The 26,005-nt window shown below is 35.3% G+C and overlaps 1 protein-coding gene across 3 annotated transcripts in view; it reads left to right on the top strand.

The window, feature by feature from the left end:
• RALYL (RALY RNA binding protein-like) overlaps positions 1–26,005 on the top strand; it is a 378,245-nt gene that overhangs the window by 259,220 nt on the left and 93,020 nt on the right. Inside the window, exon 1 of one of the 3 annotated variants that reach the window (XM_017826494.1) lies at positions 6,698–6,812. The exons of the other annotated variants lie outside the window; for them this stretch is intronic. Coding sequence (XP_017681983.1) covers positions 6,776–6,812 — 37 coding nt within the window. The 5' untranslated portion in view covers positions 6,698–6,775. Of the gene's footprint in view, positions 1–6,697; positions 6,813–26,005 lie in introns of those variants that run through there. 3 annotated transcript variants of the gene reach the window in all.

The raw sequence follows: 26,005 nt of genomic DNA on the forward strand, positions 1-26,005 counted from the left end.
GACAAGTTTCACTTAAGGATTATATAAGACAATATGATCAATAAGGAGGGAGTTAAAGCTGTGAAAGTATTAAATTGTTCTAGAACCCCTGTCAATCTTTGGAACTGGGGAGAGTTCTGTGGAGGAATTCGTGCAAAATCATCATTCTGAATTGCAAAGTGGAAGGTTCATGCTTACAGCATATCCATGTATTGTAGCTCCTCTGAATTTTGGAAGCTACTCAAACGTAATTGAGGACAGAGTGAAATTCTAAAAGGTATTCATAATGTGTATCTATACGTGACTGAGTTATCAGACCAGTGTTTGTAGCTTGAAAGGTACAGAGCAGGATTCAACCACAGGTGGTTTCATTCATTCCCAGTTGAAAAAGCTTCTCCACTGTCAGGAGCAGAGGTTGGTTTTTCAGGATTCCTTAAAAGTAGGTGCAGGACATTATATGCTTCACACTTTTTGGTGTCAAAGGAATATCATACTAGTCTCCATCTGCCTGAAATGCTCTATTAATATTAGGCAGGCTGAAGGACTAACATGGACCAAATCTTGTCTAGTGCTGAATCTTACAACAATTGATATTTAATTGGGTATATGGGATCAGAAATAAGGCTTGGAAAAAAATACAAGATGTCATCTTATCCATCTCCTAGGTAGGCTCCTCCTAGGTAGGCTCCTCTCTGAGATACCTAACCTACTATAAAATTCTTTAGCCCTTCTTATGCAACAGATAGCTCAATTTACCAGTAACAAAGCTGGTTTGCAAACAACTAATTTAAATCTTTGTTGCTATCATCTATACCCATGGCTGTTCTAACATCCAGAGACAGAGAAAATGGCTTCTTCGTGGTGTTTTTGTGTGTTAAACTTTCATGTATTCAAGGGCGGTTATAAAGTACCTCTACTTGGTTGATTTGGGATTTTCCACTAATCTTTTGTCTCTCTTTGAAATTTCTCTCTTTATTAATAAATAACAGTTTTACTTTCAGATGTGCAGATGTTGATTCCAACCTTACATTTGTAGGAAACTTTGGAAATTGTTAGTCACAGAAAAATATCCAAATGTATTTCTAAAACTCTTTTTGGAGGAATCAGAACCTGCTGAGAATGGGGCAAGGGGCAGCAGGAAGAGCCAGTATGGGCTCCTACCTGAGAAAGAAGGTGTCAGGCCTTGTTTCATACCTCTGTGATCATATGGTTGAATGCTAATAATGACATCTGATACAAAGACCTCAGTCTAACAAGGGAAGCTTGACAGTAAATTTCTTAAAGACTAAAGATAAATATTAGTATAACAATGAGAAAAATTCTAGTGAAAAAGTTTCATTGAAGAAGACCAAATTACCCATGGTGAAAGTAGGACCAGCACCTTAGGGGCTTTTTCCTGCTATCTCAAAAAGAATTTTTTGTGGTGAAGTGTCCTTACTGTCTGGTATGGCTGAAGAAAAGTGGAATTTCACAGGATATTCTGAGTTGGAAGGGACCCACAAGGATTATTGAGTCCAACTCTGAAGTGAATGGCCTACCCAGGGATCAAACCCACAACCTTGGTGTTATTAGCACCATGCTCTAGCCAACTGAGTTGATCTCAGGGTAAAAATCTCATAAATGTAGAAGATAATAGAGACAAGAAACATCAAAGAGTTTTCTAAAAATCCAGTAGCTCCAGAAAAGCAAAATTTTTTTCTGATTTTTTTTCCCTAAATTGCTAGATGATGGAAATGCTGTGAATGTAGCAAATTCATTCTAATGCAGCTATTGATGAATACATGGGGTTTTCATGAAATCTTGCACAGTGTATGTCGTTCTGGATACAAACAGTAAAAATCAGCTGAAGTAAAGGAAGGCTTTTAAAACACTTCAACAGGCTTTTTGTCTTTAGTAAAGGGAGATATTGATGATTTGAAAGTATTATGATACATTATTTCTCTTTTATCCACACAATTTCTTGATACACCCAGTCAGCTGTGGGCTGTGTACTAATAGCGGCCTCTTTGAGTATACTCAAATTCTCAATCACATATCATTTTCTCTTTCTACATAATTCATGCTGCAGTCAATCATAATCTTGCAGGGTCAAGACTTGAGAACTCAAGTTAGGACCACTTTGAAACAATAACAGTAAGTATAAAAAAGACAGAGTATAATGACAGTTATCAGAGGGAGATTTGAATATAAAACTCTTTGCACTGGGTTCAGTTGCCTAAATATTTACTTTGATGCCTAAAAGAAAACTCAGTGAGAAAAAAACCTGCAAGGCAATTTATTTTTTGGAGGTAGGGTAAAAAAAAGGATTTAATGGTGCCTCTAAGGCACAGACGTTACAAGACACACGCGCGCCTTCTCTGTCTTAGGTGTTACAATTTATAATACTGTCCGTCCAAGCCCAGATTTTTCCATCCCCTGGCTTTTGCCCCGATCCACCCCCAATCTGCCCTTTGGGAATTAGATCTGGGGTCTTTTACTTCATCATCTTCATCTTCCTCGGAGCACAAAGGGCACATGGTCACTCAGTTCTTGACTGTACCCTGCAGTTCAGACTATGGATTAGATGTTCTCAAACAGAAGGTGGCCTACCTTGGAGAGAGACTAAACATTCTAATGGAATTTAGGAGAATTGATAGGGGAATTGGGGTGAGAGGGTTGGGGAATGTGCATCTACTGTGCTAAGGGTAAGTGAATAATGCAGCTGTTTTAAAATCTACTTCTGCTATATAATTACTTCTTAAAACTTATAAAAATTAGAAAAATCAAAAAATAAAAAAACCTTAAGGCGACACTTAGAGCCACATAAAATGGCCTTGGCTTCGACAGGTTGCTCCAGAAGGTTGTAGGTTTCCCACAGGTGCTGTGCCATATTTTCTGGCACTATGTGAATGTCTCAGATGCCATAAATCATCAAAGTAGTGCTAGGCATGAATGTTTAAGCACATGAATTGAGCTCCTTAGTCTACAAGTAACATTTCAATAAACCTTTTCCTTCTTTGGTACTCTCCTTAGTCTTCATTTCTGATCTGTTTCAGGAATTCTAGCCAGCTTTGTTGTCTCCAAAAAAACACTTATGGAACTCACTGATTCTAACTTACAGATGTAGGCAGGCATTAGACATACAAATTTTACTCTTTCTTATTCAACCCACCACAGCCTGTGCAGTATTTTACAGTTTTAAGAAGGGATATGGTTTGGCCAATATTTTAAGCTCTATCCTCATTACATCATAAACATAATAGTTTATTACACACCTGCCTTAATAGCTAAGTGACATTAGGGAATTTTATTTATCTAACATTACGCTATGTTAAAAAACATTCTCATCAGATAATTATCCAAATATATGCTAGTAAAAGGTGTGCATATATGATTTTAATACATCACTACTTGTATCAAGGAGTGGTTATTACTTGGAAGAAGTTAAATGTTGATCCTTACATATATCCTTTATTTAATATAACCCCTAATTCATATTCATAGAGGTAATATTTTCTTAGTTGACATCATAAAAATAACCACAGTGGAAACTATAAAAGGTTATATAAAAGGTTATTATCTAAGAAGACTCTTTGGATGCATCAAATTAAACAATGAAAGACAGAACACACTTTAAGCTTCCTCTACTTTCTTTTCTTGTCTAAGATCTGTTCTCCCTGTAAAATAAAACTGAGGACACAATCAAGGCAAAGTGTTTATTGATGAGTAATATATGACATTCGTCGGCAATTATATTTTTAAAATATCTACACTTTGTCCTTTTCCTCTTCAAAAAAGAGAGTTTGAGAAATTTATTGTAGTATTCAAAGAAAAAGTCCTTATTGAGACCAGTAGGATGGTCAAGAGAGAAAAGTGAGAGGAGATATGGGATGTGCAGATATGGACATCATTAATTCTGTTACCACCAGCAACGACTGACAAAATTCATTCCAACAGACTGTTTTAAGAACATTTCAAACTCTTGAAATCATTTAAGATTTACTTTTAAAAAAGTAATAAACATCACATGACCAGCTGATCTTTGTTGCTGAGAGGTTACATTCATTTCCTCCCACCTCACTGAGCTTGCAGCATTTAACCAGCCATATGCAAGATTCTGACTTTTTTTAAGCTGTAATAGTGTGAAAGTGAATTTTAAACTCTCCTAACAGTAAACAGTAACACAGAGAAACAGTAGGCAGCTGTACCCACTCAAAGCTAACCAGCACCTTCAAGTTTTGTTATTTTCTTGAAATATTTTTTAAGAAGACACCTAGAATGATTCACCAGACAGAGTGTATTTATGTTATTTTTAGCAAATGCATTTCACTTAATGAAGAATTAGAGTTACAATTAGCACAAAGAAAAACCAATAAAGGCTGTGCTTTCAGGGATCACTGATTTTAAATAAATTAATTCTAATCCCATGAAATTTACATTTAGTTTATTTTTTTATATTATATCATTGTCAAGATACTTCCATACAAATACATGGTTGTAATAGAATAGTGCATGGAAGACCAGTGGAAACAATACGCATATTGTTATATGTGTTATGTGTAATATAATATGGAAAGTTAGTAATAAATGACTAGGTTAAATACATTATAAAAACTGGGGGAAAAAATAGATATTAATGATAAGAAAAAGAACTGAGTTTTATAGTTAAGATCTAATGTGGGCTGAGAAAAAAAGATTGAAGACATCTTGCCAAATCAATGAAACAAGAAAAAATTGAACTGAATAATATGAATGAGAGCCATCAGGTAGAAGAAGGAAAAGAGCAAGAAGAGATTGCTACATTAAACATCAAATTTAAAGGGAGACCACAGATCTCTGTAGTCTAAGTCAGATCACAGACATGATTCTGCTGCAAATTAACTCAGAGGAAAAATAGAACAGGACAACTGTGGAATTATCATCAGTTCATATAAATTCCTGAAAAAATATTGACTCCAATGGATATGAACTGCACAATACTATTTGAGTATAAGGCCTGCAGGGTCTTTCTCTATGGTACAGATATTTTATCTTCTGATATGCTTAACAACTAATAATTATCCAAATTTTTTTCCTTCCTGTCCCTTTTGATATGCTTTGCAATTTCCCATCTTTCTGCTGACCTCAGCAATAGATATGGTGTAATTTCAACTGTGTCATTTTGAGATGACTCTAGATGAAATACTAAAGAAATCTAAAAAAATTATCCATTACTTTCACTTTCTTCAGGCTACACTTTATCCTCAGCTTTGCTGATACAAATCCAAAGCAAATGAAAAGATATGTGGTCAGATTTTGACAGAAGGAGGAAATCAGATTAATAGAACCAGTATAAAGTAAAGATTTCACTTCAGTAGCCAGAGGTGTCAATGTGAAGACACATGAATACCAAACAACTGAAAGGAGAATTAAATGGTGCACAAAGCTACACATGATTATATTGGAGATATAAAAATATATTGATATATCTGAGAGGGAAAAAATATAGAAAAAGTATAAATTTAGGGTAGGCAGATTGAGACAGACATTCCTTTTAATTTCTTTTAATTGTTTTGCATCAGGAAAATAATTGTAGGTCAATGTTTTTAGATTAATATTGCAAATTGGTCATGTCTTTGACTGAAACATGAATGATCCATAGACATCAGATGTTATTTTTCATTATGTAAGCCAAAGATATTAGTTTTTGATTTCTTTGAGTAGTTTAGACAGCTGCTGTCCAACTATGCATTTTAAACAACAGCAAGGGTATTAATATCAGTTTTTAAGACATTTCAGTCACTATACTTTGGCTCTATTCCTTCAGAACTTCTATGTTTGTGGTATCTGGGATCAATATCTCAAAACACACACCTTAAAACATGAATTTCCTAAAACATTAAGAAATACTTTCACACAATTTTATTAAAGGCAGATTTATTGCTGAATGACCTGGAATTTCCACTTCTTGTCAGCTCCACAACTGCTACTGGCATCTTCTTGAATGTTATCTCCCCAGCATGGCAAAAATGTCTTCCCCTTTCCCCCGCTCCCATTAGGAAGATATCTGGATTCTTTGAAATGGTGATATGTATGGAAGATCATACAATGCTGCCACTTTTTTTCCATGACCTTGTGATTCAACAGACTAGCGGAAAATGGAGTCGCTTTAAAAATGAGCCGTCAGCAGAATGTTGCTTAAATAACCTTCCCCAAATTAAATCATTGAAGGGTAATGCAGAAGTAAACATAGGCATGAAAAAGATTAATTACATGTTATATGTTATTTCCTGAATACTCTATTCATGAGTTCAGACCTGCAGTCAGGATTTAATTGATTAACATGTGTTAATTTTCTTTTAATAGTAATTTTGCTTGAAAATGTAGCCCAAAATATTTTAATGTCCTCATATGCGTAATTCTAAGACCTCTCAAATAAAAAGTTAGTTTTTATTAGTTTATAAAGTCATTTATACAATTTTAGTTATGTCAGGGATTTTTCAGGGAATCTTGATGTCAGATCATCGAATAGCACATTACCCCACTTTGTCTGATTACATAATTCATTGTGTTTTCTGGATTTTATTAGCTGGTATGAAATTATTTTGAAAAAAATATGTAAATAAATATGCTTTGTCTCTTAGATTTGTACAGAGAAAATAGTTAGAGCCAGCAACATCTCCCCTGGATTTTAGGAGAATGGTATTACCCTGCCTTTCTCTGAGAGATTGCTGGTTACCCTCTGTCAGTGAGCAACTGACTCTCTGCAAAGCAGAAGCACGATCTCTTTTGTCTGTGATCAAGGCAATTATTTCATAGAAAGTGGAATTTCTTCAGAATGACTATGTACAAGAGCAAGCGCAGAAACCAAAGATGTAAGTAAATTGTAAAGGTTTTTTAATTTTCTTGCAGAGGAGGGAGAATAAATCTCCATTTCATTGAAAAAATGATATCCTTTACCCTGCTCTGGTTGAATTTTACCAGGAAAGCAGAAACAGTATTCCATGCCAACTATCCCACCATATCTGTGTATTAAATGCATACAAGAACTTTAAAATAAAAAAAAAAATTACAAAAATTAGCTCACTTGTTACTATGGAAACTCTCAGAAAGCTTTATGATATCAACAAAGAAATAAAGATTGAATATAAGTTTAGTTCAGAAGAGCCCTTTATTCAGGCTTTAATGACTGGCTAGCTGTAGCCTTTGATTTGACAGGGTTGACATGCTTTCCCTTGGTGGACTTTTTATGTGGTTCGCATTAGAGAACCAGTGATACCAGAACTTTAAGGGTGGTTATTTTATTTTCCTCCATCATAACTTTCAGAATTAAGTAGTTTGCTTAAACTACAGAAACTGGGGAGGAGGTGGGTGGGGAGATGGGAAGGGAAGCATACATGTGTCTCTGCTGTGTATTTAAAACATTCCAGCCCTGAAAATTCACTGGCTTCTAAATGCATGATTTTCCAGTTAAGCACCTGACAAAAAAGACATTCCTCTAAGAAAAATGCCATATAGGCACTGTGTGTTTTCAGGGAGAGAACAGAGGGGGGGGAATATGAATTCAAAAGCAGATAAGTTTGGACTTCATTTGGACAAGAACATTGTTGTTTTTCAGAGGGATATATACAGCTATATCACTGAACTCAGTTTCTGATCCTTATAGATGAATCTGTATAGATGTCTTTCACTTTGTCTTGATTAAAAGAAATGGATGTGCTGAATGTAGAAAGTTTGGCAGGACAGATCTCTGCTAAAATCTCTGCAACTGAAATCCATCATCTGTCTCACATTCAATAAAATAAATTATCATAAATTTTGTTCCCATAGCAGCGATGAAAGAAAATTATTCATATACAGGCAAATTATAATTAATCTAGCTCATTTTAACATATTAATTACTTCATCTTTACTATGTAAACAGGGAGCTCTTTCTATAGCCAGCTGCATTCTTGCAATCTCTCTTGTCCAAGCCTGCTTATGGTGTACAATAAGAAAATTTGTACACCATTTGTACTGTTCTGCTCTGCTTAGCTGAGTTAGGTTTTTGTTGTCATTCATGAAAACAGCACAGGATGCTTCTAAGAATGTTTTTATGAAGACAACCTGCCTTTCACCCCTGCTGACTCCAAGGAAAATCTGTGATTTGTCTAGAGGCAAAAAAAAAGAATTAAACATGATCAGACTCAAATTTGTAATTATGAGGGTGGTTGTTGCAATGTTTTCTGGTTTTAGAACTATCACTTGTTTTAAGATCCAAAACTATAAAATGTCTCTATTATATATGTGATATATTATATACATAAAGGTGTATATATTATACACATAAAGGTGTATATATTATACATATATAGGTACCAATACTGTGTACGTGAATGCTTCATTAATACCTCTTTGCTAACTAGCAATTGTAAAGACCTTAAAAACCAAACAATTCAAGTAATTTGACATTGCTCCGGTTTATATCATTCAAAGGCTTTTTTAAGGATAGATTTCATCTAAGCAATTGTTATTCTGAAATATAAGGGATTATGGTTGCAGTTGCAATTAAACAGTAAGCAGGTACTACATTTTCTGTGCATTTCTGGTGGCCTTTAATAAGTAATAATAAAAAATATTTGGTATATAATTTCCAGTGTCTGTGAGGTAAACCTTGAGCCTTATATCTCCTCACTACCTCTCACTACCACAGTTGAACCTGTGGCATAAAATGAAAGTGAGCTTTGTGGCTTTTTCTTTTTCATTGAATTTCTGCTTTTGGATTTCATACACACTTCGGAGTATTATAGCCATTGCTTTATAGCCATAGCCTTTTTTTAATGTCTTGAAAAAGGTATAAATACATTCTGTACTTAATTTAAAAGCACGTCAGATTGGAGAGAAGGATAGAAAAAGTAAAGACATGATGACATTTTTCTAACACAAAACATAAGTAATGCCCATTTCCAATTTCTGTCCCAGGTACAAAACTGTTGCTAGAGGGTGATTATCCTGTTCTGCTCTGCACTGGTGCTGCCTCACCTTGAACATTGTGTGCAGTTTTGTACACTACAATATAATAAAGATATTAAGCCATTAAAAAGTGTCCAAAGGAGGACAACAAAGACGGTTAAGGGTCTAGAGGGGAAGCCGTATGAGGAGCAGCTGAGGTCACTTGTTCTGTTCAGCCTAGAGAGGAGGAGATTGAGGGAAGACCTCATTGCAGTTACAACTTCCTTGTGTGGGGAAGAGGAGGGGCAGGCACTGACTGATCTCTTCTCTGTGGTGACCAGTGACAGAACCTGAGGGAATGGTCTGAAGCTGTGTCAGAGGAGGTTTAGGTTGGATATTAGAAAAATGTTCTTCACTCAGAGAGTGGTTGGGCACTGGAACAGACTCCCCAGAGAAGTAGTCACAGCACCAAGGCTGACAGAGCTCAAGAGGCGTTTGGACAATATTCTTGGGAACATGGTGTGAGTCTTGAGGTTGTCCTGTACAGGGCCAAGAAGTGGACTTGATAATCCTTATGGGTCCCTTTCAATTCAGCCTATTCTGAGATTCTGTGAATATATGAAAAAAAATGGGTCTATTTACCTGTCTGTAAGAATAGGATGGAGGTTTCCTTTATATCTTTTTAGCTACAACATCATGCATAAGTCTTCTAAATTCAAAGCTAATCTTAATGTTTAGCTTCTATTGTAACTTTGATTTAGATTCTAGTCAAAGTGGTGTTCATATGAAGTACAAAACATATTTTATTTATTCCATAACTGTTGTAATTTATGAGAAATTAAATTAACTATCACAGAAAATTGTAAATCTTGTGTCACTAAGCAAGCAAAATTCAGATTAAGACTGTTTCTGTTTGACTTTCTGTACCTACCTACAGATACACACACAGTCTCCATGCATACATTTCTGTGCACACAAAGATTATAGAAGGCTTGATCCTTCAGGATGCTTGATTCAGGATCTAGCTGAGAGACTAGTTTCTCATTTCATTGCATGGACATAATGACTGACTGAGGGGAAACCATTGTAACAACTGCAATTTTACAAATGCTGAAAGACTCGTAAATGTGTGATGATGGAGCTTTTCTGAAATAAAAGGTTTGAATCTTAGACTGTCCTGCTTTGGGGCTGCAGCTGCTGAGGAGAAGGGTCAGAAAAAGAATTGTGGTAAGCTGTAGTGCACATGTGGGTCTTCTGCATGGAGATGTAGTTATTTACAGTTTCTTCATGGAGATGCCATGCCTCCAAGCCTTCTCTCAAGAAGCAAGTAGCAGACATTCCATTTTTCATTGGGGTCTTCCTTGTAGACTTCACTGTTACAGAAGTCAAGGCAGGCTACTATCCTTGAAGACAATAAGACTGGAAAATATTTACTTACCTCTAAATCAGCTTTAGGAAATTCTCGTTATTCTTCATTATTCATGGTTTCTGTAGCTTGACAAGTTAAATCTCCACCACCTTGTGGAGAACTGTGTATGAAAAGAATTAAAAGATGATCCTTAATATTTCTTCATTCTAACACTAAAATTTGACTCAGAATAACTGCAAGAGGATAAAGAGAGAGTAAGAACTAGTGTGGTGTTTTGAGGAAGGTGTGCAGCAACAACCCGGAGGAGATGGCAGTGCTGCCTGGAGTGCAGAGGCTGGTGTGGGACTTCCCTGCTACTCACCTGAACTGGGGTTTGGAAAGTAAGGGCAAAAATGGAAAAATTAGGGGGAAAAAATAGGACCTATCTTTCACTTTCTTCAGCTTCACATTTTCAGTGTCATGGGATCTTTCCTGCACATCAGCAATGACAATCAGAGCACAGTGGCAACTGAGGCAAAAAGCAGTTACTTCTGAATATTAGAAACCATCAATAAAGTCAACAGTTATTGTAAGTGTGGCTACAGATCCTGTCCCATTCCAAGGTGTTAATTTTCCAAGGTGACTTCCCAAACTTGTCCATGACAATATGAAGAATCCTGTCAACACTGAATGTCCCTGAAATCATGTTCCAAATGCATAAATGACTTTTGCCATAGCTTGAATACCAGTTCCCTGTAAAATATCTGTTTCCTTTTATATATATTACAGTTTGCCTAGCTGAAATAGTTATTGCTCATTTTTTTATACTGGTATGCTGTGAATGGTATCTTTTTTAAGTAACCAGATCTTGTGAAGGTTCTGCTTCTTTTAAACCAACAGATGACTGGTCATATTTCATGACTTTTATTTTTTTTTAAGGAATAATGAGAGGGAAGACATTCTACTTTCTTTTATTCTGGCAATTTCTCTCTCCTCATAGGAAATGTGTCACAGCTTTACCTCTATGGATTATGGTTCTTTGTCCTCAGCCCCCAAATTTGGTTGATCAGTGCTAGGTTTCCCTGCATACAGAGTGATGTACATTTATTAAAGGATTAAATAAGTTATAGTAAAATGAATGTAAACTAAATTATTTTCAAAAGTTATGCAAGTAGCTGCTGCATATAGAGTTCATGTGGTTGGTGCAGAAAGTTAGTGTGCTGTATTTAGTGATGTGTTGTCCACAAGTGACATCTGATGTATGTTTTTAAAGAATCCTTGTCTTGCTGGAGAAAGAATTTTCTGTATACTGATAACATCTGATGAGAAATTCTGTGAAATTCCAGTTTGAAGGAGTATTTTGTCCTATCTGCATTCTTTGATCTATTGCATTGCCTGCTATATTTTCTTTCATTGATAAGGTCCCACTTGCCATCTTTTCATCATGGATTTACTGTTCTTATCTTCTTTGTCCCCCTTACAGATAGAATAATCGCTTTCAGGCTTAAAAATTCTGGCATCTGTTGAGTTGTGTTATATTACAGTTTGATCAGCCTATGATTACTTCCATCTTCTTTTTGCCTCTAAGGGCAATAAAGACCTCAGTACTGAGGCTGTTGCTGCTCAATTGCAGCCTTTAATATAGTGTGTGCTAGGAGGTAAAGTGACTGGAAAACCAAATCTCACTGGGGAAAACAAGTGTAGTTACTGACCCAGATACATATAAGAAAACTCTGCCTCTTTCCTTAAAACATCAGAGACTCAGACAACTAGGGAATATCTATTCAGCATGTTATAGAGACAGCTTTCTTCATGTAAAGCTATCCTGGAATAGCCTTAGAATATTCCTATTGCTGCATACCTTCTGAGGGAGTAAAGTTCAGTGCATTTAAGTATATCAGTAATAAGGTCAAGCAAGAAGAAATCTATGATCTACAGGAACACAAATATCATTGAATATTCACATTGCATGGATAACATCTTTATACAAATAAAAACTGTAATTGCTACTCAATAAGTCAGGGACTTCAGAGTTAGAAACATTCTTCTCATAGTTTTGAAGGGAATTAAGAAGATGGTTGGCATATTTGAAATTATTCATGTTCATTATTCCCATGTTACTAAACAGTAAAACTGGAGACATATGTCCCTCAGTGAAGCATGCAGTGCAAATGAGCTAGAATTTTTTCTTTGACACGTTTTCAACTATCCATGTAGACTTATAAAGTAGGCATGATTTTTTTCTGCTTCTAGACTGTACAAATAAATAAAAAATATTGAAAGATAACTGTTTCAAAATGCATCTTTTGAGAGACTAATAGTCTGACCAAACTCAACAGTCACATGATGCTTCCCACTGGTCCATAGGAGTCTGCCTCAGGAAGAAGAGTAGAATTTTTGTCCCTGTAGAGAAAATACTGAAAATGTAGAGAAAGACTGACAAATCAAAAACTTACAATCTATCTTGAAAAGGGGAGACAAAGGAATAAACAGTACAGGTACAGATTCAGAAGTGACTTTAAAAAATTTCTGGGAGCAGAAGTCAGAATATCTGAAATGCAAGTGGAGAACATAACAAAGAAACTCAGCCAGTCACTTCAGTTTTGTGGAGGAGAAATCTGGGGCAGCAAAAATACTTAATAATAGCTTTGGCTTCATTAAAAGATTATGGTTTAAATTTTCAGAGGGGTTTCTTTTGCATAAGAATAGGAGACAATATGCAGCAATTCAACAGAAGAGAATAAGTGGAAAGCTAGGGACATCTCATAAAAATGCATCTGCTATTTTTAAGGATCATAAAAAGGTAATTATTAAAAAAGATGAACATATGCAAATAATGTAATTTGGATTATGTGATTTCAAGTATATTAGAGGAATTAGCAAATTAATGTACCATACCGTTGAAAGTTTGTATTTGAAAAGTCATGGAAAGCTAAGAAGGTATCCGAAACATAAATGTACTACTGGTTTTAATGTACACAGAATCCTGCTACATATAGAAAGCTGCTATGTTCATTAATATCACCATTTATCATTACTGAAATGGTACTTACTGTATGTTTGTTAGTCTTCTATAAGGAATCAAAATTTAAGATCTATGTGACTGCACTCCGGTAATGACCAGACATCTGGGAAAACCAATAATAGTTTTAAAAAGGGAAGTCCATTAAAATAACAATCAACAGGTTGAAGATAATCATAGTCTAAACTGATCTATATAGAAAGACAATTCCGGCTCTTAAATTGAGCAAACATAAGTCCAGTTGTTAGAACCTAAATTTAGATTACTGCAGGCCAATTTAAGATACACATTATCTGAGTGTAATTAGTCATATATTACTTAAAGAATTTGCAATTTCTCTTCCCCATCAATTGGATTTTGAATCCAGATTGCTTATCTATTTTTAAAGTCTCTTTTAAAGAAGTACTATCAACGTGATTGCAAAGTACCTATTCAAACACTAGAGTTCATATGCAAGTTGAATAGAGTATTATTGTCATAAATTGTCTAAAATCTACAAATTTCTGGAAATCTTGAGGGAAATCTAAGCTTCTTCTAATAAGATCTCTGTACACTGCTGTAGCACTGCCACCCACCTGTCTCCTCAGAAAAATGGGAAAAATCCTTGAGAGATTCAGAGCATAGAGAATCTGTTCTCTTAAGATGAAAATCTGCTGTTGCTTATTTTCATATAAAGATTTGACTTCTTTTAAAAAACAAAAGACTTGCATTACTGCATATAAGCAGTACAAGTCCTGATTTTAAGCACATTTCTTTTTTTGGTTTTCATAGCTGACCTGATTTTTTTTTGTTGTTGCCTTTAAGGTACTTTCTTTGTAGGGACAGCACAAGAAAGAAAACCTCCATCTGATCTCCACTCAAGGTCTTAACATCAGTTTTGTCTCTCCCTCTTTTCATAACCAGTGATAAGACCAAGGACAGTGTGTACATAGTGACACCTTCACAAGGAAAAAAGGTATAAAGCTTTAAAAAATACCTTTCAAATACCTCAAATTATTATCTAAAGTCTGATAAACCATTAAAAGGATATTTTCTGGTTCCAAGACCGAAATGATACACCAAGTCCAGCACTTTTTCAGCAGTTATATCTTTGAGATTCTTTAACAGTAAAATCCAGAAACGTTTCTGGATATTACTTTGGAAACATTCCCCCTCCTCCCTCCATGCACTTTCGAAAAGAAACAGAGGTTTCAGGTGCATTAAAATCACATTACAATGAAGACTGTGAGCACATAAGACTCTAGCTCACATTTAGACTCTAGCTCCTATCTATGGAGCATTCAGTGTCACATTTTTGTTTCTGAAAAACTCACTTTTTTGGCCTTAACTTTCTATTTTCCTCTCCTTTCTTCTTTTTTCTTCTTTTTTTTTCTTTTTTTTTCGGTTATTAGTGTGTTAGACACTCTGAAAAATAGGCTGTATTGCCAGTTGTAGATTATGCTTATAGATTTCTTTGTCTCTCTTTGTAACTAAGATGGAATCTCTTCTGCATTGTCTTTTGCAGAAGACTGTGGTCATCTCCAGAACCTATTATTTTTTTTGTTTGTTTTCCCACAAAATAAAGTTTGCTTAGGGCTGATTTTCACGATAAATAAATAAAGTATATATATTGTATTATAAGCCTTCTTTTGACCCTGGTAAGTTAGAAATTGCCTTAGAAAATCATCCAACTGTAATTCTTTAACTACAAGACTCATTGTTCTCCAAATTGCTGATATCTGTCTTATGAATGGTTTCCAAAGGCAATTCTATTGCTGATTTTGGTTCACCTCCGGGACTGTCATAAAGCTGGGTCTAGGTGTCACCTTCTAGCCTCCTTTTACTGCTTGCATTCAGTAATTATTTACTTAGAACTCGCTGAAGTTTTAACACAGCTATTAACTACACTGCAGAATCTGGGACGTGTATCAGAGATCAGAAGTGAAAAATGTCCAGTGAAAGTTCTCCAGATAACCTCTGTTAAAAGTCAGTCCAGCAAGTAGGCTTTTAGCAGTATTTTATGCCTTTGAACATCTCCCCCAAGCGCTGTTTTTGTTTTATTGATTACAAAAGTTTTGATCATGCAATACCGAAATCAATGGCAAAATTCACATTGACTGACATAGCATCGAAACAAGGCTTTATTACTTAGAAAAGAGTGACGATTATGTTGTCCTTCATACCTCAGTTACAGAAAACAGCCATATAAAATGCCCCAGGAGTGTTTCATTTGGGATTTAACTCTGATTTGAAAGAATGTCTTACAAGTGAATGTCTTTATATTTTGTTTCTTCAGCTGCTTGGTTGGAGCATCTGTTGAAACTGCCATAAAAGTGTCCAATTTACCATCCTTTGCTGTAGCAGTTTTCTGACAAAAATTAATACAATCAACCATTAAACATTAATGTTTTGGAGTTATTAGAGACTTAGGTGTTACACCTTCAAAATGTACTTTATTCTCACAAGAAATCCTATTTTCCTACCTGTGACTTTTTAAGAAGTCCAGGTCTACTTTGTATGTAAACAGTCTTTCAAGTTATTATTGTTTATATATGTAGATACAAATACACATTCAGCCAGTGTGATTTCTGAAGTAATTTCTCTACAGAATATAGGTTAGGTAAGCGCACTGTGGTCTCACCCAAATCCATACTCAAGTTTTCCTCTCTGAAGAGCAGAGTTTAGTAATGGGTAAAAGTGAGGATGTCACGAGTTCTCCCAAGCAGGGAATTGGGATGCTGGCAAGAAAGCAACTATGTCTTGTGCTCAAAAGCATACCTGGATCCTTTAATTTAGACCAGGTAAATATCTTGTCATACATATCAGCAGAAGATAAGTTCCATTTATATAGTTTGCAGTCAACTTATTTAATTGCAAAAGAGAATTATTGAATTAGTATATTAAGGGACACAATATTTGAGGTAAACCTTCTTGAGAAATTATATAGTCAGACCTTAAGAATGGACTCTAGAAAAGACTGATGTTTTTTAATAGGCATAGATGGTTTTCAGACAATAACTGAATCTTCAGAGATCTGTCTGCCAGTTTGCTCTCTCTTCACCTAATAGAGGTGAAAGAAACTTTCAAGTCAGTTTTATATGTGTTGTATCAGACAGACACTGAAAAACAGCAGAAAAATATTCATTCTCTCAGTTCTGAAAGGCCACCAGCCAAATCAGTTTAAAATACATTTATTAAAGGAAAAAGAAATGTTGGTTTTTGCTTTTTAATAGTGACATATTTTGCTGTGCTTCAAGCAAATGCAAATTAAGCAGCCAATTTTTAAACCCTGCAATAAGTGGAGTTTTTTTAAGGGAAGCTATAACACATTTGGAATACACTCACACTTCTCACTAATATAATATAAATTTTCTAAACATAAATTATTCAGAAACATTAGGACATTAATGTAATTTAACATTTCATATGACAGTGCATTAACATGGTGGTCTGGGCTCTAAAAAATATGAGATAATAACAAAATGGTTTATGACAGTGTTCCATGTCTGCACTAAAGTTCAAAGGATTTAATACCATCTGATCAAGGTGAAAATTTTTTAAAAGAATATTAGTGGCCTTTTGATGGAGATACTAGACTCAAACAGTACTAGTGATTTTCCATTTAATGTTTTCATGGCAGAGTCAATATGATTTATTGAAGGATTTTTCCAATGATGAACCAAAGTTCTAGAAACTAGAGAAATTCTTTTGTTGTCCTTACTAACTTATTAAAAATAACACCAATAATAATAATAAAACTCATTGAAAGGGCCTATAGAGAGGCCCACAATTGTAGGCTATATAAATAAAATATTTTCTGAGGCTGTGATCTCTGGGTTTGAATTCAAACTCCTAATGATCAAAGTCGGTGGTAGAACAAGCTGATTAAAGATGAGGCTCAGAATCAGAGGAAGTGTCATCCTGGATCCCTCCCCTTCAATTGCATCATTCTCAACTTTTCTATATGTTCAGTAAGATATATACCTCAAGACACATACCTCAATTGTGTTTTTCACTCTCTTAGTAACAAACTGATTCTAGTTATACTAGAAAGAATACATTTCTTACATATTTCTTAAAACCATTCTGTATAATTAAATATTATTTGAACTTTTATGTATTAATTTGTATTTGTTATTCTATGTCTTACAATAAGTAAGACATAGATAAGGAAAAGGAAAGAACTGGGGGAGAAGAGAGAAAATGGAGCTCAGTTGCATGCTGTAGTGAAACATTATGCTATTGTGGCCAGAAACTTTCATTCTGGAGAAGTAACAGTTCCCCTCTTATCTCTGCAAAAACAAAGTTGAATCCAGTCTTGGAAAAAAAAAACGCATCCTGTTTTTTTCCTTGGTAGAAGATCACACACTTGCAGCTGTATCACTGTCCTCACTTAGACGATTTGAGGGTAATTTACACAGTGTCCACTTTTTCTTTTTATGTAGCAAAAAAACTTCACAGAATTGGAACAACACAAGCTGACGTAATGAAATACATAAATCTATATTACTTCTGCTATTTTCCTCTTCAGCTTGTAGCTCTGTCTGCAAGGATTCTCTATCTGAAATATATCTCAAACTGCTGGAAACTCAGCAGGTTGCAATGAATCCAAAAATACTAAAGATAGCTATATCTCCTATATGTCTTTGATCAAATTAAAGTAATTTCCCCAGTGGAATGATTTCAAAACTACTTCAGTAATTCAGGTGATACTTATAAGGCTTAAAAAAGTTTTACTCTGAAGGGATTTGGTAATTATGGACCATAACTTCATCAGGTTTTTTTCTTGATGTGCAATCAACTTGCTATTTGTCATGTCCTTAATTTTATGGCATGTTAGGCTGCTACATAGTCTTAAATAATGCGTATCTAATTAATGCTCCCTGATTTCATCAACATACATGGACTAATCCTTCTAGGACTTTTCTTTCCTTATGAGTGCAACAATATTGTTCAGGTTTGGTACATAACAAGATTTTTTATTTTCCCTTGACACACAAATTTTAGCCTTATCTTGTGATGTATAACTACTGGCAAGGTCCTTAAATAAAAAATAAGACTGCAGTCCCATGACAAAAGATCAGCTAAGAATACATGTCAGTCACACCTGTTTCATTTCCACAGCTGTAGAAATTTATTTGCCACAAAGATGGTTAGTTATTTTGATCATTGATTAATTCTAGCCAGAAAAGTAGAGAGTATTAAACAAGGACATTAATAAGCTTGGAATGTCCCTGTGTGAAAGAGTAATTAGCTTGATGCACGTTTTAATCAAAACTGAATGCAATGTGGCCTTAGCCAGATACTACTTCTGCTCATGCACAGAAGAAATATGTTTCTTCAAAAATCTGGATTTTAAACTCCTTTAAGAAATGTAATATTATGTGTTTTCCCGATAAGTGTTGCTATTAAGTTTCTCAATGAAATATAACTATTAGACCCCTTATTTTAGGAATGCAGGTGTCTGGCAGATCTGAAAACTCCCAGGGCCATAAGTGTCACTGAAGTTCATGTGCTAAACCCAGCAGCATTAGCCAAAAAACCCAAAGGCTAATCCAGATGATAAACATCCACATAAACACAGTTTAACTCTTCTCTGCTTCAAAAAAAATGGTTATAGGTAATAATCTTTTAAAATTGTTAAGCATGAAATCTCTGCAGCTAGAGATAGAATAATAGAGTTGTTTTGGTTGGAAGGGACCTTAAAGATCATCCAGTTCCAACATCCCCGCCATGGGCAAGGATACCTTCCACTAGATCAGGTTGCTCAGAGCTCCATCCAGCCTGGCCTTGAACACTTCCAGGGATGAGTCATCCACAACTTCTTTGGCCAACCTGTTCCAGTGACTCACCACCCTCACAGTAAAGAGTTTCTTCCTAATATCTAATCTAAAGCTACTGTCTCTCAGTTTGAAGCCATTACAGCTTGTCTTATTGCTACAGGCCTTCTTGTAGGCTCCCTTTAGGTACTCGAAGGCCTCAATTAGGTCGCCTCTAAACTGTCTGTTTTCCAGGCTAAACAAGCCCAATTCCCTCAGCCCACATGCAGTGCTCAGTGCTCAATTGGTTAGCATCAAGGCTGCTCAACAATCTGGCACCTCAGAGGTTAGAGGTAAACAAAGTTTGAGAATGACCACTGTAGATTGTTAAAAGTGTTTTCAGATTTACAGAGATTTGTATGAAATTTTAGATTATTTTAAAAGCAAAATACATGCTCTTTATTGATTCGAAGTAAGATCAGAAATGTTCTTCTTGTTGTATACTTCTTTAAAAAAAAATTATTTATTTATTTATTTGTTTGTTTGTTTGTTTGTTTTATATATATATATCTATCTATCTCACTGTTCTATAGCTGACTTCTTTCCCAGTTCATGCTATTTCTCATTACACTGTCTGGTACAAAATCCTGTGAATATATTAATCCCTCTATATCAGAACTACACTGATTGCTAGCTGAGGTTTAAGAAGATATCCCCATTGTAGCAGATATGTGCTGACAGTATTTATCATCTGAATCCCTGTACAAGGTGTTTATCATGAGCCATGTGCTTCCAGGCTAATGCAATTTTTCCCATTTGAACATAGCCACCTGTGATAAACGCACCCCATACAGATGAAAAAAATCCCCTATAGGTTCTCCAAGCAGATACGCTCAGTTGCTCTTCCTGAACAAATATTCTCCTTCTCTGGAGTTCCAGTGTAGGTCTGAGAACGGAAGTTTTTCTGGGTCATGCTGACAGTTTCTGTGAAAAGTTCATTTGAGGTAAAGGAGTCTCTGTGTCAGGAGAAAAGTGTTTACCAGTTCACCAGTGTTTACAGACAGGTGATATAAATTATATCAGAAATTGTGCATCAGAAGAGGCAAGGAATTTGCTATGCCCTGTCCCAGGGTTTGAAAGACTATTTGATTCCTCCTTTGAGAACTTCACTACACTGGTGGGAAGTATTACAGACATGTAAGAGGAAGGAGAAAGAAGAGAAAATAAGACCTAGGCATCACTCCATAACTTAGGTGGGAGAGGGGGAAGTGTTATTCTCAGTTCCCAGGTGGGAGTTGGCGAAGGCTCCCATGGATCCCACAGATCACAGATTTCCTTCTCCAATGAGCTCTGCCTTTAGTCACTATTGTGTTGATGGCCTCAGAAGATCCCTCTGGCTTGCTTAATCCTACCAGCAGAGATCCAAATTGCTTAGAAATAACACCATAATTACTCATACAATTTGACACCAGCATGGGAGGTAAACTATGAAAAGGCTTTTTCCTGTCTGTACCATACCATTTTTATTTCTGTGATCAGAAGGTAGATATCTCGTTTAGCATAACAATTTGTGTTGAGAGATAAAAGTGCAACATTTTTAATTAATTGCCATGCTAGAAATTTGAAATCAGATTAACTAGTTTTGACAAAGAAATTAACTGCGCTATGACTTTCTTCAAGTTATTTGCTTTAAAAGGGTAGGTTGCTGTGTATTGCAAATTGTTTGCCATCCTTTTCTGTTAGAATAATTTTACAAAATCAAGTTTTTCTTAGGGCAGAATCTATCAATAGAATATTTTTGCATGCTGTGACAAATTTCTCCCAGTCAACACTTCATACATTTGATTGATTCTGGCTTTTTCTCAGGAACATGATTTTGCAATTATGAGAAATTCTTACCACTTTTTATTTCCCTTGTTTTAACATTGTATTAGAACATTTTTATTAGGGGAAAAAATACTAAAATTTGCCTTTTTGATGTTCTTGCAAGTGGAAGTAGTGAATAAAGGTACTGGAGCAGCAATATGCTACGTGACTCTTAATGGTAGGCGGTATATATTTAATATATGAGCGTAACAAACATATTATTTATAATAAATTTCTTTCAATTTTTCCCTGTTGTAAACTATGCCACTCAACTTTAGTACCTGCAGCAAGAGCTTTGTGTAATACAATGGCTAAAAGGCCGAGTTCTGCCTACATTACAACTTCTGCCATCACTAGAGCTAGTTTTGGATTATCCTGAATACCTAGCCATAATGACAGATTGGATCCTTCAAACACCATATATACACTCTGTCATTGCTTGCTGCTGTTAATGGGGAGGACTTGAATATGGAAGCAATAATTACAGATGAGAACTCACTAGTCAAAGCCTTTTATATAGACAATCTTGACAGTCCTAGTCTGTTGGCTTCTTTTTTCTGAACAATACTTTTTCAGGCAATATGCACAAAATTAATAACAATAATTTCCTGCAAAACTCATCAGAGCACTTAGTTATTCAAAATTTACATACTTTGTTGATGGTCTTATTGGTGGTATACGAAGGTAAGTGTTCACCCTTATGAAACTAGAGAGATAAGAGATATTTTCCTACATCTTCACTTTGCTTTTCTTTATATTGAATAGGAATCAGAGATGGATATAAATCTGCTGCATTTGTAGCTAGTAAAATATGCACAAATGCAGCTGCTAAACACGGGAAAATTAATTCACATGTAAACATTTTTAAAGCAAGATTGGAAAAAATATTTAAATATCATTGCTATATACAAACTAAAAGATGCAATTATTGGATGCATTTAGACAACTATTTTTAAATCTTGGTATCTTCAGTAGAAACATGTTCAAGACTACCTTAAGTAATTATCCATTTACTGTCAGAAAATTACAGGGCAATATATAATCCATGACATAAGTCATGTTTGGGTTTTGTATGTCAGTGTCTTTATCTTGCAGGATACTAAGAGAGATCGGCTAGTAAATGTGCTAAGTCATAGCACAGGGGGCATCCATGAAGTCAGGAGGAATATGCCCAGAGCTCAGCCTAAACATGATGTAAATGGCTCTGACAGGACTTGGTGCAGAGTCAGAGTATGAAAAGGCGACATTTAGAAAAAAGTGACACTGGTCAAATATAGTGCATTACTGAGCACTAAGCTGTGAAATCCATGCTTTAACACTTGAAAAATTAAAACTTTTTTTTTTTGTATCTAAGTTGCTGAGGCAATTTGTCACAGCATGAGGTTGTGTTGTCTACTCATAGATGCTATACTAGAGCCATTGGATACAGCTCAATAATAAAAATATTTATATTTTATTCCTTTCTTTGTTCTTGTGGTCCATCTATAACGCTGCTGCCTCCTTTGAGAAAGCACGCAAAATCACTCTCGAGGAGAAAAGACAACACAGAAAGAATCGTGTCTTGCAGAACATATCACCTAAGGAGTCCTTCTGCTGTGCCTTTTGCAATTGGACATGTCTATCTCGTATTGGCCTTATTAGCCACCAGCGTGCCTGTAACAAATGTGGATAGAGCCTTTCCCAAATCTTCGTTCGCAAAGCCTAGCCATGATGATGATATATTTTATTCCTTTCTTTGTTCTTGTGGTATTTCTCACTGTCACAGACATTTTGTTTAAACAGATTGTTTACAGCTCCTTCTTGTTTGCTTTTATGGAGTTTCTAGAGCATGTATGATAATTCACTGTATTTTTCTTTCTTCTTGATACACCACTTTATTGCTCAGATGGCAGAAAGAGGTGATCACTGGAGTATATGGGTACAATTACTCTTTCTGATTTAGCATAGCACTCCTAAATTTGTTCATTTGATAAGACCAAAAATATGCAAAACACATAAAGGACATTTTTATGTTCATGAGACATGATATTTTAGATCATGTAAGACCTAGGTAATTTTTGTCATATTTATTAATTTGTGCATACAATAGAGTGGATTAGTCTGCACTTGAAATGCCTCTTTCTCTTGACCGTCTCTGTCTCTTCCCACCACCATTACAGCCTTTATATCACTGTCAAAATGCTAGGTGTTTTCCCTCTTTCTTGGCAGTTAAAGTAATAACATTCTTAATTGTGTGTCAGTCTTACAACTCTACACACAGTCATCCTTTAGCTGATTACTGTTTCTTTAAGCAGAAGTATTAACACAAGAATAAATGCCTAAACTTGATAAAACCAAGGAACAGCAAAACTCTCTTAGCTAAATTTCAATTTCACAGGTACAAGCATTTTAGATATTAGAAATAAATGAAGAACCAGTTCTCTTCTTTTGAACTAATTCTGTTTCTAGTATAACAAAATGACATGCTTCACTGCCCACGCTCCCTGTGCCAAATGGATTTTCTCTTCAGCTTTTACAGTATTAATATCTGTGATTTCTCAAATGCACACCTATAGCTTGGTATTTTTATTGCTTTCTGGGTGTCTTTGGGAGGACTCTATCCTTCCTTTTGGTCACTGTGTTAACAATTATTATCTAAGGTTACAGATGAAGTAAAAGTACATTTATAAGGGAATTTAGAGACCAGTGGTGTTAAGATGAAGAAAATAACCGCTGTCAGCAACAGGCTCATGATTAGAAGGGAAAAAGTACCTAGTGGTTCCCTACTTTTCCTTTTTAATCTTCTGTTCACCAGGCCTTCAGTTTATTATCTTGTTTCAAATCTTTTTCAAAATGTCAGGAAGAGTCATATATGTCATAGGTTAAGAGCCCTGAACTGCAGTGAGCTTTTTTTCAATACTTTCACAGAAGAAAGGTAATAAAGTCTTCCTTTGTCCTAGTTAAATCCTAGTTAAAATGGCAGAGAGTGCACAATGTAGTTGCAAGAAATTACATCTAAATGAGAAATTTAAAGAAACTGTGCAAAAAGCTAGACTCTTCGTTGTTTAGTAAAGCCCTAATCCTAATGGCCATTTGCTTTCCAAACTGTTTAGAAATTTTATTTTCTTTTCTGAAATCTGTTCTTGATTCAATCATAATCAAAAAAAAAAAAGAATTCAAATAGGAACAATAGCCCATTTAATCTCAGTGGAGTTAGTTAGAGCTGAAAGAAGGAAGAAACGGTCTCCATCTCTCTCTCCATTACTGTAGGAGAACCTAAATTCAAAAGCACAAAATATTTTCGATCCCTGTATGATCCATTCACTTAAGAGCTGGACTTGATAATCCTTGTGCATCCTTTCCAGCTCAGAATATTCTGTGATTTTGTGATGTGAATACAGTCAAGTGGTCGGACATGGTTATAGGAACAAAGCCCTATTACACCTTTCACATATCCCAGAAAACTGAAGGGTACTGCTATGAGGTTCAGAAATGGACAGCAGGAGCAACTCCATGGATGTCCTTCTTACTGACAGTGTGGACTGGAAACTAAATTAAACAGCGCCTTTGGTTAGTTGCCTTTATTCCCTACCCAGAATTTGATTACACAGCTCCTCCATGGTAGACTGTCAAACGTGTTTGGTCTTCGCAATCTGGATTGCCTTAAAGAAAGCTTAGCTTTTATGTAGCTCCCTAAGAGGAAAGGCCGATTTTTCAGGAGTGATTGCATGCAACTAGTCCTGTTGTTGGGATAAAAAATTAAATGAAGGGTGCTGACTTTTGCAGGTGTAAGAGAAAGAGGTATAAAACAGATGAATTTTGAAAGTAAACAAAACTGAGCTCCTCTCAAAATATAACTGGTTCTATGATTCTTTTTGGTTATTTGTTGTTAGTTTGGGGGGGTTTTAATACTGGTGCATAAATTGATACCTAGATTAATAACCAAAAGAATTTTTTCCAAAATGGAGTTCTTAGGCTATGCTACCAACTGGTTAGCAATGCTATGCCTTCACCGTTGCCTGTTTGATAGAAGTGTGGATCTTTGGCTTCCCACCTCTATTCACAGTACAGGGATTTAACACTGTGTGATTTCTATTGTTGCATAAAATACTGTCTTTTGAAATAATTTCTTGAGTAAACAAACATAAATATACCTAGTAAAGAGTAGAATAAAAGATTTTATTATTTTATAGAAAAAATCAAACACTGTATATTTAACTAATATTAAACCCTAAAAATTGGTGCTGAGGTGTATTTTCCGAGACATATAAATGAAAATTGCATCTGACCTTTGAACAAATTCCTTTCATTGCTGGGATGTCAGTGACTGAACTATAGAAGTGACTACATGAGCAAAAGACCTGTGATTCACCTCTCTTCCAGTATCATCCTATATCAGCAGAGTTTCAAACTTAACTTTTAGTAGAACTAACAATAGCAAAGACTATTAAAATCTCCCATACTATTCTGCATTCTATAAAACTGCAAAATTTTGCCAAATTCTTATTTAAAATTTAAAATATTAGTGTTTAAAATCTTGCTACATTAAGTATATTTACACCTCTAACATGGCAGCTTTCCCAGTGTCTTCTGCTTTTTGTACACTGATTCCTTTTTTACTATTTCTCTCATTTTAAAAATAATTAAATAAAATTGAAATTAGCTAAAGATGTGATAGCTAAAATCTTTCCTAGATTAAAAAACTCGGAACCTGATAATCTGCTCGGGGTGTGGCTTTCCATACTCAAATGCTCCAACAATTAGCTCTCTCGATAATGCACGAAAAATACATTCGGGTATTTGCAAATGCAAGATTGCACGCATGCACCATAAAACTTCATTATACTACTCTGTGAAAATCAAGACCTCAGTTTCATCCTTAGAATCCTAGGGGATGTCTGTGCCAGGCTAGATAATTCTTGCATCCATACTGCTGTGATACGCTGTCACACATGCCAGAAAACACACAGTTAACTCACAGACTCATATGTACGCTGCCTAAGAAGCAATCAGAGGCAGAAGTAAAGCAGGCTGTACCCGGTTTATGAATATTGTGAGACCTGAGTGGAATATTCATATTCTTAATGGGATGCTCTTAATTCATTTGCCCTCCTATTCCCTTTCTACTATACAACAGACTGTATCCCTCTCTGACAGCTGAAGTCTGTGTCAATGACAATACTA

The sequence above is a fragment of the Lepidothrix coronata genome, unplaced genomic scaffold, assembly GCF_001604755.1.
Source record: "Lepidothrix coronata isolate B3197 unplaced genomic scaffold, Lepidothrix_coronata-1.0 Scaffold127, whole genome shotgun sequence".
In the NCBI taxonomy this organism is placed as follows: domain Eukaryota; kingdom Metazoa; phylum Chordata; class Aves; order Passeriformes; family Pipridae; genus Lepidothrix; species Lepidothrix coronata.